Genomic DNA, 23,479 nt, shown 5'->3' with positions numbered 1-23,479 from the left:
CTAACATCTGGAAAAGCTGTCCAGTATCACATTGTTTGCTTAGTTCCCTGTTTCAGGTGTGCTCATGCATGAGGAACAGTTTGTTTATAGATTTGTGGCTTGCTTTTCTGTCCCTCATTCGCCCCTTTTGTGTGTTGCAGGAGACTGACTCGTTTAAGTCTACTAACAAGATATGTCGCCAACTGATTTACCACCTGACCCCTCACTCCAAGTGGACAAGACAGAGCGTGCCCAGGAGAAAGTCCCAGGCCTGGTGAGTGTGTTCTCTTGGCTACCGCCTGAAACTGTGCCATCACACAGTAAATATATCCTCACCGTGTGTGTCAGTGTGATTCACAACCCTCCGGAGCATCTGTGGAATAAAGCAAGTGTGGAACAATCTCTGTGTCTAGGAATATGTTCCTTGACTTCTTGCTAAGCCCTGCTCCTCTTAGCTCATGCAGCTAATCTATCTCCAACTTACCAGGAGAACAGTGCAGATTTAAGATCCAGTCAGATCCCCTGGCAACCACCAGTTACTAGAGGAAAATGTAAAGTCCTCAACCAGCTTGCAAGTGGAGGTTGCAAGGATTTGGGGTTGCTTGGGGTTCACTGACCAAGCTCTAGATTTTCCAACATAAGGAGCCCAGACAGGAGAAGAGAAAAATCAGCGTCTCATTTGTAGAGATAAGCTGCTGAATTTGATGGCTGGAATGATTGTGTGCAACAGATTTTATATCAATTTGCGCACTAATAAAGCTACACAGCTAAGATAACTGCTCCAGTTAGCAGAAAGGGGTTTCTTTGGCTCAATTTTAAATTGTTCTTGCTGTTTTGTCTTAAAATAAGTCTTAAATATGCTACTAATTAGACAAAGTAAGGTTCTTTCTCAGTGCAGAGTGAATTTAACAATATGGGCTTTAAACTATTCAAGATCTGTATCATCAGAGCTGATCGGATCATTATCATTTATCATGTCATTTCAACAACAATCTGTAGAGCTCATCCTCTGACTGTGAATACATTTGACCTGCCCTGTCTGGATTTGTTTTCCATTTGGTTATTAGGTTATGATGTGAAAACTGGCAGTTGGAGTGGGATTTATGTTTCCTGCATGCTGCTCTTCTTAAAAACATTATTTCCTTGCTTACATTAGCCAGTCAGGGTTGCATTAGTAATACAACCAAGGGTACCATGACCACAAGGCGTAGCTTGCACTTCTAACCCACAACCAATCACAGGGGAACACTAAATGACAGGTTTCATTTTTTCTTTTAAAAAAATTGTTTACCTGATGTTTTTTCTTCTACCTAAATAACATTAGAGCTGATATGCCCTTACAAATCCTTGTGTGTAGCCAGTAATGATGTTTTTGTATCATTAATCAACACAAAACATAAAGACAAAAAATGTAGTATTCCACTGTTAAGGACATTTCTGTGCTTTTTAAGTGTTTCTTATATTCATTCACATAGTTTTGCTTCAGTTATGAAGCGATATGGTAAACTACCCACGCTGACATCGGCTCAGGTGGCAGAATGCAGACTTTTAAAGGTCGTCAGTTCATTACATGCAGCAGAAGGACCGATGAGCTTATGCCACAGAGAGGCGTCCCCCATCAATAATTCACAAAAATCGCTGCTCCCCCTACGTGTTGGTCAGAATTTGATCAAACTTGCATACAGAAATTACTTGATGGGTCTTCATCTGTGCAAACTGTGCTCAAGGTCAAAATCACATATGTTCAAAAACCTGTGAATTGTAATGGCTCGTGAGTCAAATGAGCATCACTATGGTTCTGGTCTTTACCACTTATCCTATTCATGGCTGTTGGTGGACTGCGAGCCTATCCCAGCTGTGATAATAACACTGGGATAGGCCGATGAACCGCTCTTTAATTTTTAATTTGTACTGACATTTATCTGATCACACCCCTGACCAAGATCCTTCCTAAGAAAAATAGAAGACGCATCTTTAACGCAGTTCTTTTCATCTGAACTTAAGTCCTCAGGTTACAGTTTTCCACCTTGTGCCCTGTATTTGTTTACATGGACATGTTTGTGATCCAAATCAACTTTCAGTGCATAGTCAGTCAGTCTAACACCACCACTAGCCTGCCTGTGCTCTCTTGCTTCATTTACAGTACATTTCTTAAACATCACTATAAGACTGGACTCTCACACACGTCACCACACATTTCCTATAATCCTATAATTCCTATAATTTATAATCCTTATCTTTATAATCTCTTTTGCTATTTGCACATTCTTTACTGTAAATTCCTAAGTTAATTTGTAAATTTTTGTAGTAAACTGTAAATTGTAAATATTGTAAAACTTTTCTTCTGTCATTTAATGGTCGGGCATTGTACAGCTACAAGCATTTCACCCCCATGTCATACTGTGTATGGTTGTGTGTGTGTGACAAATAAAATTTGAATTTGAATTTGATTGACGTTTTAAATACAGCATATTATATCTGTGCATATGTACAGGTATAAGGTTGTATTATCTGCAAAATAACAAAGTCAAGAATGAATAAAGTAATTGTGAATCTTTTACTTTTGTTGTTTTACTTACTTTAGTTATGAAAAGTGGAGTTTTTCCTGGTAAATGTAATTTTTCTTGTTGTAAAATAACACATCACAATGTGTGCTTACTGGGATGTGTCCGTTTTCTCACTGGCCTCTCAACAGCAATGCTTCTTTTTTCTCTCTCTCTCATCCAATACTGCTGTGACTGAAACACTGCCAGTGACAAGTTTGACAAACCCAGAGCGTTAGTCGCCCTCTCGTTCCCTCAGTAGTAAAATCTGCTACAAACCTGTCCCGTGTCACTTCATACACTGTTTTGAGTTTTATAAATAATTACTACAACAGTTCCCTGTTGTATTATTTTTATGTCTCTAGGTTAGTTGTAAATCGCTTTTCATTAGTTCCCTTCCTGTAACCTTAGTCATCTCTTTGTGCTTCGTCCTTTTGTGTCTCCCTGAAGTCTGCCGTGCCTCCCGGTTTGTTTACCTTTTGTCTATGTCAAGTTCATGTGTATTAGTCTCTGTCTGTGTTTGTGCTTCCTGTTTTATTTTGGTGATCTCTTGTTCATGTGCGCCGTCTTGAGTTTTGCTTCCTTTGTGTCGTCTGTTATGATTCTGCTCGTCAATGCCTCGTTCTCCCCAGCTGTCTCCACTTCCCCTAATCACCCTCCTGTGTGTGTTGTCTGTCTCTCTGTTCTTTGTCAGCATCTGTTTAGTTCCTGTTTCGTCTTGTGCTTAGTGTTTTCTCAGTCCTAGTAACTCCGGTGTATTTCTTAGCAGTTTATAGTTTTCTGTTTTCCCCTTTTGGACGTTTGCTGCTTTTGTTCATTTTTTGCCATCAGTTGAATAAAGAGTTTGCTTTCTGTTAAACCCCGCCTGCTCGTGTCCGCATTTGAGTACAACTCAGCTTCCAGTCTGCACATCCTGCAGATTATGACACAGATCCCAAAGGTGCTCTAATGGATTTGAATCTGGTGACTGTGGAGGCCATTTGAGCACAGTGAACTCATTGTCGTGTTCAAGAAACTAGTTTGAGATCATTTGAGCTTTATGACCTGTTGTGTTATTCTGCTGAAAGAAGCCATCAGAAAACAGCTACACTGTGATAATAAAGGGATAGATGGTCAGCAACAATAATCAGGCAGGCTGTGGTGTTTAAATGATGTTGGTACTAAGGGGCCAGAAGAGTGCCAAGAAAATATCCCCCACACCGTTACACTACAGTGTCATCACCAGACAATGTTTTTCCAATTTTCTGTTGTCCAACTGAGGCTATAATTTACAGGGGAGCCCCTGTATATTGTAGCCTCTGTTTCCTGTTCTCGGCTGACAGGAGTTGAATCTAGTGTTGTCTTCTGCTGCTGTAGCCCATCTGCCTATTGTAATGAATGGTTATTTGCATTACTCTGTCCTTCCAGTCAGCTTGAGGCAGTCTCGCCATTCTCCATGACATCAACAAGGCATTTTCACCCAGAAAACCGCTGCTCACTAGATGTTTTCTCTCTTAAACTAGAGATGGCTCTGTGGAAAAATCAGTTTCTGACATACTCAGTCCTGCCTGTCTGGCACCAACAACCACATAAATCAAATTTCTTCCCCAGGCTGGTGCTCAGTTTGACTTTGACCATGTCTGCATGTCTAAATTGAGTTGCTTCTTTGACTGGATGATATTTTAACCAACCCCTAAACTGATGTACTTTGTGAAGTGTGCTTTAAGTGTGTTATCAATGCTTGAGAGGTAGAGAGAGAGCGAGATAAAGGATGTAAAGGAGTAAACAAAGGACACTGATTTGATCAGCTCGAGAAAAATCCGTGTAAACAAATAAAAATGCTCAAACTCAGTTAAGTAACAGTTACATTTGAGGAAACATTATGGGGGGAAAAGAAAAGAAAAACAGTGCTAATCATAATAATACGGCACTCTCCCCGAACAATTAACCCAGATCGAAAGATGGTTTGACAGCTAGAGTTGCCTTCCCGCCCGAGTCTCTTGGTTGCAATGTTTCGAAATAACACTCAACAAAACAACAAGGCAGACACTCCCAGTGTGCTCATTAGCAAGCTCTGTCTCTCTCACAGCTTCGGCTGCAAACATCCACACAGCAGCACTTTACTGTGGCTGTCTCTCTGCTGCTGGATACGATGCTGTCTGAAACATGCAGAAAACGTGGCTGCCTTTGGATTAGATTAAGCATCAGTTTACTTGATTTCAGATGCTTTTCATTACAGCTCAATCTTCTCTTTCTCAATCCCTCACTCCTTTCTTTGGCAATCTTCTCGCCCACCTTTAAGCTCTTCTCTTTCAGTAACCCCCCGACCTTCAGTTCAACCTATTTGAAAATCCCCTTCTTGCATCGATTTTCTCCCTCTCCCCCTTTCCTGTGGGATTTTTCTCTCTCCTCCTTGTGAGAGTCCATTTTGTTCAACAGTTGCCACACCGAGCGGTTCTGCAGTTTGAGTCGAGGCTCTGGGGAAACGCTCTGGGGGAAAGGCCTGTCAGTGAGAGAGAGGGAGAGAGAAAATCTGGAATCAGTGCAAGGTAGCAGATTAAAAGTCACACGCAGCCCCCGCCTGCCCTCCCCTTCTTCCAGACTCACTTTGAATCGATCAACAATTTGATCTTTTTATAAAATGAAAAGGCGATAGCTATTACGTAAGCTGCATTGTACCCTCGCAATCTTATTTTCTCCATTAATTGATAATGAGAACCCATCTGTCGAAGTGTCCCCGTGGCACACGGGAGATTACTTTCATGAAATATATGCAAGTGGTTCCAAATGTTCAACAGATGACATATAAACTATAATTCAAGCTTTATTACAGAGTCTTGTTTTTTTTTTTTCTCTAACACTGTAAGTGCAAAGCAAGTGTGTCGCGCATAATATATTATCGAGGCAGTTTCATTCTTACTCTGCAGCTGCTTGTGCCAGCTTTCTACAGTATTGCCAAACATCCAGTGGAGTTTTTAATGTTACCGTAATTGGTATTGAATTTCAGATTAATCAAGCTCATGCTTCATATTGCACTAAAATTGCGCCTCCAGCACATTTTGAAGAGATTGGAATCCAATTGCAGATTGCTATTTCATTACTCGTCTTTACTGCAGGGCAATAATTGATGCGATGCTCTGGCAGCAGATATTAGAGGCGTCTTCAGGTAAAATTACTATAGCTCAAGAAGAGCACTCATTCTAATAGGGTAGAGAGAAAACCATCCAAGTATTGGAAAAATATCTGTGGAGCTGTTTTTTTGGTTGTTGGTGTTGTTGGTGTATTTGAGTCAAGATTTAACTGAAGCTCATCTTCAGTTTTGTTCGTCATGCTGTCCAATGCTGAAACCAGGCGCGGCTGTGACAGCTGTTTTGAGCAGGTGGGAACAGCTGCGGATGAGTGTTGATAACCCAAGTCCTGACATTTGACCCAGACCTCACACTGCTCAAACTAAACTGCTTTTCCACCCACATTTCACACTGTGAAGGATGTCCAGATGCCAGTTTCATCACTTTCATTTTGGCTTCAAGTTTTAACAACTGACATCTTCCAAGGTCTTGTTCGTCTGTAAGTACTCACGCTTTCATAGTGATGTAGCAGTGATTTAGATGTGTTTAGTGTGTTATGAAATAGTCAGAAAGAAAGCATCTGGAAACATCTGATAACATTTAACATCTGAGATCACTTTACTGTTGCACAACTCAAATATTTTGTAATAACACAAATTTACAACAAAGATTAAAAATGCCACGTGTTCATCGGGAATTTCAGTGGAAACCAGCAGAGTAAAGGGAAAAGAAACAAGAGGCAGATATCTATAATCTTGAGCTTCTGTCATGTATGAAGTATTCATGGCTGGACCATCGGTTATGCTTTGTTTTGCTCATTTTCAGCCTGATTTCTGGTCATACCTCAACTGAAGTCCAATCACAACATGTGAAATGTGCACCTGTCTTCCAGCACATACCGAGCAGCCTACTGGATCATAGACAGTATGGGACTATATTTTAATGAGTTGTTAGTTGGCTGTTTTTGCATAAACAATTTCGACATAAACATTAGATCTCAACTCAAGAAACAAGTACACTAATAGCCATGATCTGCCTAAATCTTGCATCTACTGCACAAAGCTCACAAATGTGTCATTCTCCTTTCTACCAGAGTTGAAATGCCCTTCCTACTTTAACAAGATCACCTTTTCCGTGCCTTTGCTCATAGGCTGCACTTGCACAAGTGGCACTTCATGTCATGTTGTCACTTCGGAATCACACCCCTGCAGCACTAACGAGTGAAAAGCCATCCAGGCATCTTCACTATACAACTAATTTTGGTTGAGTAGTGAAAATTCTCTAGACATCTCTTTAACAGTTTGGATGCCCATGACCACTTTTACAGCTTCAGCCCCGAATCTGTGACAGCTTTTCACTAATCACAAGGGAAAAAAGCTCAGTGGGATTTTCTAACTAGCTTTTTTCTGCTCTCCTCAGCCTCATTTGCTCTAATCTTTAAAGAACTCCCGTCTTCCTCGTTTCCTTGCTGTTATTTCGAGAATTCCCCTTTTGCACAATCCTTCCAGAGCCACAGCAATATTTGACTCAGAGCTTACCTCAAGCCAACATTTACACTGATGTGGTTTTAAAAAATGTCTGTCTTTAATTTATCTTTCTGGGAAAGTCAGACCAGATGGGATATTTATGGTGTTTTTAAGGTGAAGTTCTGAAAGGACACCATGATGGAAGCAGAGCTACTCTAAGTGTTAATTTTAAGAAACGCAATAACAAAACGCTGCTTTGACTCATTGGCTTTAAAAAGGCTGAAATATACCACTCAGATCAAATAGACAGCAGTGAGAAATGCACAGTGAGGCGCTCATAAATTAAACCAGACAGTGATGAGAAGAACAAAGGCACATGAGGACACATTCAAGTTATTTCTATTTATTATTATCTTAAATGTTTAACTTAACTCAAAATTTCAAGTTGTTTTTCAATTTTGATTTAATTATTCAGAAGTCGAATCTGTAAGTCAACATTTTCAGCTAATAAATCGATATTTTGGCTTAAGAATGGTGAGAAATCTTTTTTAATGGCAGAGACTTCCTTAACACACATCCTGTGAGATACAGGGAAAAGAGGGGGAAACTGCTAACATGAGCAAAGGCAAAGAAATAAAGAAATTTCAGTAATCTTAAACACACTGACCATGAAAGTTTCTTGGCTCCCTGACGATGTATTCTACTCACTTTCATGTCATGATGTCCTGACTTTACCTCTGCTGCTGTGATAATTTGCTGGGAACACCAAGTGGGTCTCAACTTGGAAGTGATGTAACTCAAATATGCACCAGGGGATGGAATAATAATGCTTACCGACATTGGATGGCGTGGGAAACGTTAACACCGAAAAGAGAAAGCAAATAAAAGCAAAGAAAGCTGGATCTGTTCACTTCAGCCCAACTGTGACAATGAGAAACTTGTTTTAATTGTGGACAGGACTTTAGTTACCGGCCAGGTTTTTTAAACACTGCAGGAGGAAGTTCTTGGTCTTTGTGCACAAGGTCTGTCAGACTGTCAGAGTTATTATTTATATATTCATACTTTGTGGTATCCAGTGTTAAGGAAAGATATATCAAAAATGTATGCAAACATAATCTGTTTGAAAATAAGTGAATGAGAGGGAGATGGGTGGAAATGCAAACTGGGGCCAATCATCCAAAGCAAGAGAAGAGCATGCGGGCAGGGTGGAGCGGTTGAGGACAAGTGTCGGATTTCATGTGTGACAGAAAGAGTGAGAGAGAAGGTTAACAAGATGGTAGTGAGACCTAGTCTATTGTTTAGAGACAGTGGCACTGACAAAAAGACTGGAGGTCGAGCTGGCGATGGCAGAATTGAAGATGCTCAGGCTTTCATTGGGAGTGAGCATGATGGATAGGATTACAAATGAGTATATGAGAGGGACAGCTCAGGTTGAGCAGTTTGGAGACAAAGTCAAATATTCAAGAGTGAGATGCTTTGGTCGCATGCAGAGGAGGGATAGTGGATATATTGAACAAAGGATGTTGAAGAATGAGCTGCCAGGCAAGAGGAAAAAGGGAAGATCTCATAGGAGGTTCATGGATGTAATGAAAGACATCCAGAGTCTTGGCGTGACAGGAAAGTATGCTAGGGTGAGATGTGGTGACCCCTAAAAAAAGAAACCAAAACAACACGATGATGTAAACACGATCTGTGGAGACAATCAAACAACAGTGTTACTTTAAGCTTTGTTAAAGTTTTTACGTCTGTATAAGGAAATACAACACAATGTCAACCGAGCAAGGCAAACTGGTCCTCAGCTCACATCCTTGGCCTTTCCGTGAAGGGAAACTGAAGAAGCTGACTGGAAACATGTGAACATATGTTTCATGCAGTGTAATGGTGTTATAGCGACAGTATAGCACTACACATTTCAACCCTGCTTTCTGGTTGAAACGTTGCCTTTCTCAACACAATACACAGGACACTGTTTGTATAGTAGTAGCAGCAGCTATACTAGTAATCCAATCATGTGTGTGTACTAAGTGGTGCAAATACACGGAAGAAAAAGCCTTTAAAGGTGTGTCGTTCATGGGACAGCACCTGATTAGGCATTTAGTCCCAGACAGTTCCTCTAACTCAGGTCTGAAAGCACCTTTTGGTTACTTTCTGACTTTAGCTGTTGTGCTTCCTTGACCTATTAAAACCATGAAACTGTGGACAGACATTTTTTTGTTCTTCTTTAAGCCATCAACAGTTGAAACTTACATCTGTCCAACACTTTAGCGTAGAGCTAAATATTAAGCTGTTACCAATAATGTGCACATCTGCTGCTGCTAAAATTAACTATCTACTTCTTCTTTAATGTTTTTACTGTACTTGTGACATCTGCAAACTAAGTTTTGTGTCATCTGCCTTTAAAGCATGCGTGACCTATTTGTCTGGAGCCAAATTACCCCCCTGAAGTGTACTCTGGCAGTCCAAACAGGCTCTGACACAGCGTGCCTGACCTCTGACTACGCCTCAAGGTCAACACATAACTGAGGAGGGGAAAGAGTTTGTGGGAAAATATGAACTACAGATGTCTGTTTTTTGTAAAATGTGACCGTCCCTGTTTTTATTTCCCTTCGGCGATGGAGTACTCTACTTGAATGCACGCCACATTCAGTCTTCTCGATCTCCTGTCTCTCTGACCTCCACTTTTAATACAGCCTTAAAGATCCATCCACCATCCTTGTCCATGAATAATTGAGGGCTTCCCGTGGAGATCCTGCAGAGTGAGGCGGAGGGAGGAGGAGGCGCTCAGTGACTTCAGGGCACGGGGTGACAATTAAATAATTAGAATGATTAAATGTGTTGATCTTTGAACTGAAGATCACTGGTGTAGTTCGTTTAACTGAAATAAAATCCTCTTTATGCATTTCAAGAGCTTCTTTCTGATGGTTTCTCCTCTCCTAACCGTTCATGTTTTTAACTGTGAATCAGAGATAAGGCTGCTTCACTAAAACATAAATAAGGATTGTTGTGTTTTTGATGATCTGCGGGGTCTCCTTCCTTGAAGGCTGACACAGATCACTCCACACGATCAAGCCCCCGGGCCTGTGTTTGGAGCCCTGCATTTTAATGCTGGTTTCATAACTGCGCCGTGACACGGTGTAGCAGAGACAGGCACACTCCTCCATGATATACAGTTATGTAATGCAAACTGTTTCTATGTGTTCTGTCGCAGCGCTCTTTCCTCCCAATCATCTAGTTTGTCACATGAAATCAAATCATGGGTGAATTTATAGCTCACCCGAGAAGCACGTGTTGCTTCTGCCACACTGCGCAGTTGAATTGTGGTACATCCTGTACCGAGAGGTTTAAGTATCATCGGCACAAAGGCAACGATATGCTTTTGGTTTGAATTTACATGTCATTAGAAGAGATCCGCGTCATTGCGTCGCTGGGCCGTTTGTGTTATTTTTGGTGTAAAATGAACATAACAGGGCGTTAATGTTAGTGGTATTTACATGGGAGTCAAAGACATTTGGTTTCTTTTGCGCTGTACTGTACATTACTTACATTTTTTGGTGGGAAATTTTTTTTTTTATGAGAAAAAATGTCACAGCAGGTTGTGCAGTCTGACGTGTTTTCCACATCGATGTGTGAAGAGACCTCTGAGAGTTGTGTGATGGAGTAGCTTATAGTTGTGGTTTATAGAAACTCGACAGACCCTGGAGTCTTTTTTGTTCCTGTTTTTCTTTGTGCTAATTAAAACTCCACCTTCAGACTCGTACGAAAGGCGGATGGTGACTAATGGCGCTGCATCTTTAAGGGTGGGACTGTAAGTTGGAGACTGTTCGACCTGTGTTTTCCATGATTTGTGTCTTTCGGTGAGATGAGACAAAAAAACAAAACAAAAAATAGCGAGAGCTTTTCTCATTTTAAGGGCACACGCTGTCACTTCTTTCTCAGTCAACACCGACGTTTCCCCGAAACTTCGAATTCAAAGTTTCCAAGAACCAAGTGAATGATTTGAGATGTCAAAACACTGCACAGCCTCAAGCTGCTGCATTGACAGTGTACAATAGAGGCAGCCTTAATCAGCCCATCCGCTAAATGTTTCACTGAAATTTAATCCAAATCCAAATGAGCTTTGAGGCTATTTTTTCCTTCCCAGAAAATGTGCCATTATCCCCATGAAACTGGAGGACTCTGGATGGTGTATGTAATCACCACTTTCATGTTTCCTAGTGCATTTTCTGCAGGAACCGTAGTATCAGTATGACAGTTGCATAGTTGTGCAAATTCAACTCCATTTTTAGAGTCGCTGTAAAGAATCCTCATTAACACGGGCCAAAGTAGCCTGAGGCGTAAGAGTGACACATAGCCGATGCTATAACTGAGTCAAGCTCCACAAGCTGGTGGAGAAAATGTTGAGCCTGCAGTCAAAAGGCCTGAAGTGACATCTGCAGAGAACTGAAGGATCGGCCCTTTAGCAGCTCACTTTTCAGCGATGAGTTTGTACAGTACATTGGACCCTTGTAAGGCCCTCCCTGACTGAGACAGACTACCACGCATGTATTATACAAATGCCCGGAGGCAAAACAGTTCAGATCGATCTGAGGTATAAACAAGTCAAGACCAAAGCGTTGATGAAGCAGACATTGATCTGGTCGTCCCACGGGTCTGTGGTACAGCATCCACATCCAGTGTTTCTTAAGTGCTTTTATTTTATTGCAATGAAATGAATCTGGTGTATCTCTGCATGCTCAGCGGGAAAAAATTCAAATCAAATTTGTAGTTCAGAGAAGTTTCTCCTCACAGCTGAGATACTGCTCGTTATTCTCTCTGATGTGATCACGGACATGCTGAACTTGGTCAGAGCTGTGCAAATGGACCACAGACCTTTTCTAATAACATGTTCTAATGAGACAGATTATATAATATAAATGATTTATTAATGGGTTATAATTTGTAATAAAGTATTCAGCTTTCATGCTTTTAAGAGACTGGAGAGAATATGGATAATGCCACCATCAAATCACCCACAAACTTCAGCTGTATGGCCCACACAGACATATCTGCTTAATAATGCTTCAAACCAAGAAATTAATATATTTCATAACAGAGACTGGAGACTTCTTGGATGGGCTGTTAGTGTAATTGATTGCACAGCAAGACCTTATTTGTCAAAAGAAAATTAAATAAAATAACGCTATGAAAACACTACTCAGAGGTGCTGTTAGAGGATTATAGAGGTTAGGGTTATAGGTTAGGGTAAGAGTTTTTTATAATTAAAGAAAAAAGTGAGAAAAGTAAGAATTATCACATTAAAATTATGAGGGGGGAAAAAGTCAGAAATCTACGGTGGCCCCAAGGGGTCAAATATACTGTAATTTAAGAAGACGCTTGTAAATTAACAATAAAAATTGCTGCAAAAGCACACAAAACACAATGGAAATTGAATAAAAACACAATAGAAAAAAGAAAACATCTGAGGGACCGGAACAAACTTAAGAGAAGCAGAGAATTCTTCAGTGTTGTGAGGGAGAAAAGGGGTAGTGTGTGTTTAAATCGCATAATTCATACAAAACCAGCGCATGTTTGCTATTAGCAGTAAAATGTTAGCTTGTCATTTCTACCGTCTCCACAAAAACACTTCCATTGTGTTTTGTGAGTTTTGCTTTGTTTTGGAGGGGTTTTTTATAGATTTTTTTTGTTCTGTTTTATTTGAGGTCAGAATTTTGACTTTCGCCTCAGAATTATAATTTTTTTCATCATTGTGAAAAAATAAAAACCCAAATTCTGTGATTAAAGTCAGAATTTCTCACTTGAGGAAGTTACTTGGAAACAAAACTCCCTTTTAACAGGAATAAAAATGCAGTAGAAACAGGCTCAGGGAGGGGCAGCCATCTGCCGTGACCAGTTGGGGGTCATTTTAATAACTTATAATGACAGTGAGGCATATTTAATATCATACATCTCATTATTGTTAGCAAGCTTTTTTAATTTTAAAAAATAACTGCTTAACAGTAATAGTTCTTTACAGAAACTATATGCAACTGCATGAGTGAAAAGATGAATCGAGATGTCAGCCATGCAGTTAGCATCTCAAGAAACAGATTAATGATTTTTCCCAGGTTCTCCGCTTTCCTCCCACAGTACAAAGACATGCATGTGAGGTTAACTGGTCAGTCTAAATTGGCCGTAGGTGTGAATATAAGCATTGTCTTTCTCTTTACGTTTGCCCTGTGATGGACCCGTGACCTATGCAAGAATACCCCGCCTCTCATTCTATGCCCAGATAGGGTTGGCTCTAGCTCCCCAGGATAAAAAGAGATCCATGTAGTCCACGAGTCATGAAGTCTGCAGATAAGATTTTCCCCACATTTCTCACCCTATCAGCTCTTTTTAAATGTGTTCATCTCCTCAGCCTTCCATCTCTGCCTGGTTCAGTGCTGAGAAAGTGTTTGGTTGCATTCAAGCAAAAATTGATTAGTACATTGGTGAAGGAGGGAAGCTGCAGACTAATGATGGGCACTTAACTTTTTGAGACAGCTAGACTGAGTGGAGACTAACGGGGAACAGAAAATGAGTGTGAATGCAGAAATCAATGGACCTGCTACGACCGAGCCTTAATGGAGAGGCTTTAATGCTGTCTGGGGATGTATAGAACAAAATTACAACTCCTACATGTATCTGGTAAATGTTTCAGTGAAAATGGGAAAAAAGCCAAAGTTGTATATTTTACATCTGGAAATAAAAGTTGCAAATTGAATATGAATATTTTTCTATTCATTTTTGTTTAAAAAAAATAAAAATAAAAATCAGCTGTTATGTATTCAAAAGGCACAGAAGTCGCCGGGCAGCCTAGACTGAATAAATCTCTGTCTCAACAGCAGCAGATTGTGCAATAGATCAAGCCACTGTAGGTTTTTTAATCAGCGCTAACTCCATTGCAGTCTAAAACACGCTGAATCACTCGTGTAGCTCCTAAACCGAATTCTCAAAAATGTTTCATTAAGTCATGATTCTTTCAATTTGTTCTGACCCTTTTTGTGCACTCCACTCTCTTTGCCTGCACTCATTTTTAACGTCACAAACCCCAGATGTTTTAGTCTCCACCTCTGGGGTTTACATAACTACAAATCAACAAGGACCCTGGTTCAGTGGATAAAAGTTAACAACATCCCAGAGGAAAGACGGCATATGAAAAGCAATTAGACAGCCTGTGTGAACCCACATTTAAGCAGCCAATAGTTTGACACATGAGACTCAGCCATTATTGGATTCCTGCGCTGTTGTATCAGTTGCTCCTGAAGATGTCAATAGATGGATTTTCCTCAGTTATTTGCTTTTAAATTGGTCCCGAAGCTGGGGACGCTCTCGTTCACATCATATTTATGGGGACGTGCTAGCCTTTGAAGTTGTTTGTGACTGAGCTGGTCCAAGAGGAAACGCACCACTGCCTACAAGTGTGCAACCACATCAGAAAGAGCAAAATAAGACATTTTGTTGTTTATGTTGTTATCATTTTCATGCTGATGGACAGTTGCATACACTGTGGCTTTAGAAATCCTACTTATGCCCCCTGGGCCTGCAGCTAACTAAGGAGCCCGTGGGTGGAACTGAGCTCACGGAGCTGGGAGGAAGCACATTTTGGGGGATGGGGGGGGGGGGGGGGTGTCTTTACTCTGTCTCATTAAAATCATATTAGAGCCCCACCTCCCCGTGCACCACCTACTCAGTTGCAGCACCTACTGTGCCTGTCTCATGAAATAGCTCTTTCTACATGAATGCAAAGGCACCACAGGTGAGAGGGAAAGGTTCTAGCAGAAGGAGGAAAACCTCCTATAAATAAGTCAGAGAGAACAATAGTCACTTAGATGACAGTAAAGAGCAGAAGCTGCACAGTGGAACAGAAAACCTGTGGTTGATTAACCCAAGAAGACTTCTCCTGCTTTTTAAGTTGCTTCTTAGCAATGTGCAAACCTCATTCATCATTTTCTGTTTTCTGTATTATTAAACTGAGAAAAAATTATTGAATAGTAATTTAATTGTTAACATATAAGAGATCACAGAATTTGCCGAGAAACTAACGTCAAATATGAGGAGCGATCCCCAAACTAGGTGTAACAGGGGGACAATGAGAACGAATCAGAGGGGGACCATGGAAAATTAAAAAAATATATATTACAAATTAAGCAATGAAAATTAGCATAGAAGACTTTGGACAGTTTTCAGGCTCCTGTGCTGTGTCACATGCACTGGTACAGGTAGAACATAAAAATTACATGAAAAGTAGCACTGAAAAAAAAACCTTTGTTTAACTGAATCTCTGCAAATTAGCTTCTTGAAGGTCAGACATACTTGCACATCAATTGCCCTGGTTAGGATTTTATGTTGTTATTATGTTAGGTTCACTAACGTTCACTGTTATCAGCCAATCACATGGCAGCAACTCAAGGCATGCAGACGAGATCAAAATAACCTGCTGAAGTTCAAACCAAACATCAAAATGGAGAAGAAAGATGAATATCACTTTGAATGCTGCAAGACTGCTGGTGCCAGACGGGCCAGTTTGAGTATTTTAGAAACTGCTGATTCTGGATTTTTCACACACAGCCATCAGTTTACAGAAAATGCATTAAAAAGGCGAAAATATCTTGTGAGCAGCAGGTCTCATGGTGAAAATGCTTTGTTGATGCCAGAGGTAAGAGATGAATGTCAAGACTCCTTTGAGCTAATAGGAAGGCTAAAAAAACATTACAACCAGGGTATGCAGAAGAGCATCTCTGAACACACAGCATATTGAACCTGCAGCAGCAGAAGACCACAATCGGTGCCACTCTTGTCAGCAAAACTTTTGTATGGGCTGAACAAGAAGATTGGTGTTGCCAGGTCTGATGACTCTCAATTTCTGCTGTGATTTCCAGATGATAGGGTTAAAATAAAATAAAAAAACATGACAGCATGGATGTGTTGTAGTACAACCCCAACCTTTTTTGCACCACGGACCAGTTTATGCCCGACAATATTTTCACATGTTGCGGAATAATACAACAAAATAAAACCAGTACCGGTACCAGAAAAAAGAAGATTTATTTATAAGACACGGGAAAAGACCCAGGGAAACCAAGTTAACAATAAAAACAATTTAAAAAATAATGTTAAAAACCCTGAGAACCATCAATTTCACACCCGAGCCTCAACTCTCGCAGCCCAGAGCAAACAACTCGCGGACCGACACCAGTCTGTGGCCCGGGGGTTGGTATAATGATGTGGCTATATTTTCTTTCTTAGCATTGTTTAAATGTCACAGCTTACCTGAGTATTGTCCGTGACTATGCCCGTCCTTTTATGACCACAGTGTTGTGATGACCGTCTTCTGATTGCTGCTTCCACCACAATAACTCGCTGTGTCATTATCTCAAACTGGTTTCTTGAACATGGCATTGAGCCACTGTAATCAAATGACACAGTCAGCAGACATCAATCCAGTTGAGCATTTTACCCTCAGCAGTACAAGACTGATGGGGTATTGTCATCACCCCGCCGGGTGGGCGGCCAGGCAAGTGGCGTGCACACCTACGTTTGTGAATGCGATAACTCGAGGAAGAGGAGAGGTAGGCGTTTAAAATCAATAGCATAAGTGTATCTACTAAAAATATTGGACGAGTTCGAGTCTGACCTCAAGGTCAGAGGTCATGTTTTCTGAAAATCTTGTGAATGCGATAACTGGAGAACGAGGCGATGTAGGACTTTGAAATTTATACCATGCATGTATCTACTAGGAGGCTGCAGTGTAGCGCTGGCAGCTGCCAGTATTTTTAGGATGTGATGGAACAGGAGATTCACTTTGTGGATGTCCCCTATAATACATAACCCAAAAATACGGTTTTCATTCTCATATGAAAACTGTTCTAGGTCTTTTAATCTGTTAATTATTAGAGGTTTAGGTGTACCTGGTGCGTGCAATTCAATAACCTTTTGAAGGGAGCCATTCAAAAATGAGAGAATGAAGGGGTGAATATGTTTGCTTCAGCAGATCAGATTTAGAACAGGAGAGACTGTGAGGCTGTGAACAAAACAAACCGAAGAGGCCAAGAAAATAGAAAAGAGCAAGAAAGTGAGAGGCAGTGAGCAGGAGTGAGGATATGAGGGAGGGAGAGATGAATTATAGCCTACTCCTCAAATCAATAATCTTGCGAATCGCAGCCCCGGTGTGCTACAGATCTTCTTCTTTCCCTTAACCGAGCAGAGAGGGTGACAGATGTAAAGAGCACAGCCTGCCAATTTATGAGGCTCCCAGACAGACCAGAGAGCAGAGAGAGATGTAGGGATAATCCTTTACTGCGCCTGAGGAGGCAGAGGGGCGAGGAAAAGCAAACAGGACTAAGACAAAAACAGAATGAACCTCTGGTCGCTCAAACAGAGCGTTTTTCTGCTGTTTGTTGATTTTCTTTAACTAATTCTCCATTTGTTTGGCATATCTGTTTCCTCTTACTTCTTCAAAAAAAACAGTGTTCTGCAGCAGGCTCTGTCTACACACTCCTGTACCGCCCTAACATGTATGTTTCCTCCTTTTAGCTCAGCTATCCATATTCAACCAAGTTCTTTTATAAAGCAAATGTTTTGTTGAGCAATTCCATGACAGATCTGGAAGTCTGATAGTTACCGATAGTAGTATTTCACCTTTCACTGTGTTCCTGCTAAATGGAGAGATTCCGTAGTATCCATTCTGTTGTGGCGGGTGTGGTTTGTGGTGACCTGCAGTGGAGACTGACACCTGAGTTTGTTGTTGTTGTGCCGTATGTGTGGCTGGCAGCTGGGAAGCTGCAGCCAGAGTTAAAAGAGCAGCAACCGGGAATAGTGTTACAAAGTGCAAATATGTGGTCGGGTCCGTCCTTACTGCCACAAACTTGTTCTTATAAATGATGCTGTACTTCCTCTTATTCTTATAACATGCAGATTGCATGGGGTCCTAAATCAGGAGATGTAAACACAGAGGGTGCAAGGTGCAAACCACTGGTTACAGTCAAGAACAAGAATGCCAGATTAGACTGCCAGAAAAAAACCTAATAGAGCCTGCACATATATTTGGATGAAACCAAGATGAACTGATGCATACTGCAAACATGTGGAGGTAATGTTGGGCATGTGTGACGGCCAGTGGAACTGGGTCACTAGTTTTTATGGATGATGTAAGTGCTGAGAGAAGAAGCAGTGCTGCAAAACCGATCAGATGGCACTTCCCAGCGCACAGGGATAATGACCCAAAGCAAAGTGCAAAAAAAAACAAGAGTTTCTCAATTCAAAGAAATTGGATATTCTTCAGTGGCCAAGTCTGTAAACTGATCTCAACCTAGTGGGGCAGGTTTTTAAAAAACTGAAGACAAACCTAAAGAAACCCACAAACAAGCAGGAGGAAACCGCGTTTGGTAACATCCACGGGTTCTACACTCCAGGGAGTCAAAGGCATTTCCTCCAACTATCAAAAACATATATTATATATTTAAAATTGTGTTTGTTTGTCCAGTTACTTTGGATAAACATTCTTGAAATGTTAACATTTATAAAAAAAGATTGTAAACAGTTAATGCGAGGCTTTTGTAAAACCCCTTAAATTAAAGCTGAATGTCAGCACTTCAATCACATCTTGACTGCTCTGGTCCAACGTGGCAATCTACAGAAGCAAAACCACAAGAATTGAGTCTTTGTCCAAAAAGTTATGGACCTATCTGCGTAGGAGTTTCCTTTCAGATGGTTTCACCCTAACATCTGTTATCCACAGTTTGACTGACATAGATGGTGACGTGTTGCTTTTATCACTTGTGTGTCTTGCCTTTTCGAGACTGTTTGTACGTGCATCATCGACTCTTTTATCCTCCTGTCTGTTCTACACAATATCCTAACAGCCATTTATCAAATCCTGACAGGGAAAAGTTCAGGGAAGTACATGTATTTGCCTTCTTGCTGACAGTTTGTGGAGAGGAATCATGCATCTCTCAAGTGTATACATTAAATTTAAAGCTAACGCCAGTTTCTGGCTAAATTAACTTAATAGGGAGTCAGTCCAATGGTAATCATCGCCTCTAACGCCCAACTTTACACTGTCTGTATTCTTATAAAGCGTACTGCAAAATGTGGCGCATCCTAATGCTCCTGGCATAAAGACTCAACTGCGAATACTCTCATCTCTAAACTGCATTCATCTCAACTCCAGTGGCTTATTAACCTGTCACTCACAATATTTCAAACACAAGTGGCCCGATTTTCTTTTTTCTAACCCCCAAAAAACCCAAACTTTCCACTGAATCCCTGTTTTCAAAATAATCCGTGTCCCAGGAGTGACGCTACAGTCCCAGATCATAGCAAGGAGACTCATTTGTCAGGGTAACATGTTTACTTTTGCTTTGTTTGCTCGGTTTGCTTAATCACAAATATTTTAATTTTCTTGTCTCTGTGGGGTTTATTTTATGGATTTTTTATTTACTAGTAGAACTGGAGGTGACACAGAGGTGAAAAAAACAGATGACACTCAAAGCTGAAAACACCTGGCGCCTTTCTACGCCGCACATTCAGCACCGGAGACAAAATTTGTTGTTTGAGAGCCTCGGGACGAAACATAAATGCAAATTCTCTTCTGCGTGTTATTGTGGGCTGAACTCAGCCTAATGCTGTTTCTTTTTTTGCAGTCTTTTTTGCAGCAGTGGAACATTTAGAGTCTACATTATGGAGCCCTTAAATCAATAATGTCTGTATCAATAAGTAACACCTACTTGTGTTTGCATAACTAAGCATTTTCTTGCACATTTAATGTCTGCAGCAAATCACCATTTTGTACCTCGGAGACCAAACTTTTGAACATCGTGATAATGATTTGTTTTTCTTCTAAACAGCCTGAAGACCACGCTGAAAAAGAAGCTTTCGGGAGACGTTGTCAACCTGTCGGGAATCCCGCTCTCCGGCCGGGATGTCCACCGCGTGGCCTTCTACCTTCAGAGCAGCAGTGACATGGTGTCCGCCGTAGACCTGAGCTTCACTGAACTGCAGGACGACAGCTTACGCATGCTGCTGCCCTACCTCAGCTGCTTGCCGAAACTCACCATACTTGCTGTTAATGGCAACCGTCTGACAGCGGCCATCCTGAAAGACCTGACAGATGTAATGAAGGAGCCCAAGAAGTTTCCCACGCTGGCCTGGATTGACTTGGGGAACAATGTGGATATCTTCACCATCCCGCAGCCGCTGCTCGTGGCGCTGCGGCGCCGCTTCGGTTTACGCAGCAGCCTCCCCACCATCTACGAGTACAGTGAGGCGCAGGCTTTTGGTAGCTATAACCCGAACATGGAGACCTCTGTGGAGGAGCCTAGTCTGTACGAGGAGGGAGATATAGTAGAAGATGATAGAGAGGAGGAGGAGGAGGAGGAGGACAGACTGGAGCTTCAAGCCTGGGGCTTTGGAGAAGAAAGCATGTCAAAAAATGTGCCGGTGCACTTCTGTGGGAGGTGATCGCCCAGAGCTGCTTTCTTTTTGACTGGCAGCCTTGCATATCCCTCTGTATCACCTTGCTCCTCCTGCGTTAGCCGATGTCAGTGTGGTAGAAGATGCTTACAGTGACCCACACGTTTCTGAAAATAACTTTAAAATAAGTAAATGTGCTGTGTGTCCCTCTGGATGCTCTGACTACTGAAATTAAATGTGAGAATATGTTTGCGGACTGATTTATCCTTCATTTATCCAGGGGAGTCTGAACTGATCCAGCTTCCAGTGCTTCATCTTACTGAAGTTGTGTGCTTGTCCCACTTGGAAGCTGGAGCAGCTGTGGATTAAGTGCCTTCCACGTGGGCACATCAGCAGTAGCTGCTGAGGAAGAGGGGAGTGTTATTAATTCACTTTCTCTAAGCACATCCTTTCTTTTTTCCATTCCTTGCCTGAATATGTCAGGGTCTGATATATATGTAAGTAACTATATATTCTGCACATGTGATGTGACAATAAAAGTGATTTGATTTGATTTGATTTGATTTTATCCTGCATAGGAAACACGTAAGAAACAGGAACATTTAACTTACTTAGAGAAGAAAGAGTATGGAAAGTATAAGCAACAAGTTGACTGTAATGAGTCGTTCATCAGCACTCCTGATCCAAGACTGTACACTGGGTAATTATTCACTAGAGCCAGCTGGAGGCACTATATTAGTGATTCGTTCATAGTTATCCATAAAGTGAGGGGTTTGATTGAAACACAAAGTGATAGAGTAGTCATGAGGAACTGCTGAGGCCACACAGACAGAGTAACAAATATTAAATATTAATTAGATTTTTAGTAATGAATAAGCAGTTATTGTTTTGGGTTGATGAATATTTGGATCAGAGTTGATGAATTTTTGTATGATTATGAACCAGTCCTCCTCTCCCTCCTCCGTCCCACCCAATCCCTAACATCCTGTCACACCAACCCTCTGCAATTACTCCTTCACTACATCTTTGAATCTCTTTTGTGGTTTTCCTCTTTTCCTCCTCCCTGGCAGCTCCATCATTAGCATCCTTTGTCCATTATCTCCACTATCCCTCCTCTGCACATGTCCAAACCGTCTCAGTATTGCCTCTCTAACTTTGTCTCCAAACTATGAGTACCACCATCTCCAAGTCATACACCACCGCAGGTCTCACTACCTTCCTGTAAACTTTCCTTTTGACTCTCGCTGCTATCCTTCTGGCACTCATCATCTCCACCCTGCCTGCACTCTCTTCTTCACATCTCTTGTGCACTACCTCTCTCTTTGGATGGTTACCCCCAGGTGTTTCACCTAATGGCACACTAATATCGTATTTTCCAGCTGGTTCTGTAGGAAGTAATTGTCAGAAGTTCGGGTGGGAGAGCACTGATGAACGACTGATTACATATCGGTTCATTCCTGAGTCATTCCTCTCTTGTTCTAACTAAGCAAGTTTTTTTCTGCCCTTTATTGTAAAATCTTAGAGCTTTTTTGTGATATGTATGTTTTATCTGGAAATAAATTAAAGTAATTCTGTTTTCATTAAATATGATTTCAGTTTTGCTACAGCTGGGACTCTGCATTTCTTCAGGAGTTATTTTTTTTAATCGATCAGTTATGATAAGCTAAAGCATACTGAATGATGCTTCAAGTCCGTGCCGATGTGCCGACAGAAGCCCTGATGCACGCATGGACACATGCTGGCAGGAGCACACAGAGTTTGTGAGCTGCTGATGAACTGGTTACTGCCTCTATCAGGGCTCGTTATGCCCCTTCAGTCAGAGACGGTGTACAGAGGATCTATTTTTTTTCTCAGCAAATAGGACCGTAGCCCCAGATCATTTCGTCCAATGGTGATCATCGAATGATTCCGTTTATGAATCAGACAACAAGAAACGAGAAGGAAACCGCCTATTTTGAAGATGTTCTCACAGTTTTGTAGACTACAAGCAGTTCTGCTTTTTCTTTCCCTTTCTGCTGTTACGCTCCCACGGACAGATCAGATTTTGTTGTGGCATGAGTTTTGTTTGTTTGTTTTTATATATATGGGTGGCTGCCACCCTTTTGTATTGGTTTTAACAAGTGGGCATGACTGTTTACTGTAACACAGCATTTAACCCGCAGACAGATAGCATCTACGTGTGCACTACATTTCCAAATACATTTCAAATTCTTTTGAATGGGGAGCTTGATGATTTCTTTTAAAAAAAAAAACTGCTGTCTGTGAATACAGCTCACACTTTATCCTACCAGTATTAATGTGGTCTGTTCTCTTTCAGTGCTGTTATTCATGAAATTCAGAGTATTTGTGTTTATAGGGGGACATTAATGAAATGAATCCTTGGCTTTTGTGTGTCTGTGAGATGGTAATTAGACTGTGTGCATGAGTGTGTTTTGAACATGCAGAGTAAATTACTACCTTTGATCACAGAAATGAAATGTTTACTCATTTGCACAACACCGTCCCTGAATTCGCAATCTTTCCTGTTTTTATTCTTAATATAAAAATAAACGAGTGACTCAGCTGCATAGCAGAAATGAAAATCTGTCCACATTCTCGATTTGATAGATAAGACGTTGACCTTCCTGGAAATTCACTGCGGTAAAGTCGTTTGAAAGTTTACTCAAATTTGACTTTGGCTCGCGAGCCTGCTGTTCCTTCAGAAGTAAACACAGTTTGAATAACATTTCCCTTCTGTGGACTTGTTTCTCGCTAAAGTGAGAAATAATTCTGTTTGGTGAAGCATCTGGATCGCTCTGCTTACATAGTTTGTCTCCTTAAGAAGAAGGAGAGCGATCGCCCTTATTTACTCTGATACTAGTCATTCCTTTACCGTGTACCCACATCCATCCACGCTGACTTTGTCAAGCTGCAGTTTTGACAGCTCGCTTGTCTAGTTTAGAACAGGGGTGGAAAATCAAAACAGGGCACTCATGGGAGCGTGTGACCAGTATAATCACTGGTTCGTTAACAC

General features: G+C 41.1%; 1 protein-coding gene across 2 annotated transcripts in view; it reads left to right on the top strand.

Annotated features, from left to right (window-relative positions):
* lrrc75bb (leucine rich repeat containing 75Bb) overlaps positions 1–23,042 on the top strand; it is a 37,939-nt gene extending 14,897 nt beyond the window's left edge. For both annotated transcript variants that reach the window (XM_026173922.2, XM_080304292.1), the window contains 2 exons: positions 141–253; positions 19,902–23,042. In XM_026173922.2, coding sequence (XP_026029707.1) covers positions 141–253; positions 19,902–20,514 — 726 coding nt within the window. In that variant the 3' untranslated portion in view covers positions 20,515–23,042. The remainder of the gene's footprint in view (positions 1–140; positions 254–19,901) is intronic.
* Positions 23,043–23,479: the final 437 nt, after the last annotated feature.

Source organism: Astatotilapia calliptera, chromosome 7, assembly GCF_964374335.1.
Source record: "Astatotilapia calliptera chromosome 7, fAstCal68.1, whole genome shotgun sequence".
Taxonomy (NCBI): Eukaryota; Metazoa; Chordata; class Actinopteri; order Cichliformes; family Cichlidae; genus Astatotilapia; species Astatotilapia calliptera.
The sequence above is the reverse complement of the archived record's forward strand: the minus strand, read 5'-3'. Positions and strand labels throughout refer to the sequence as shown.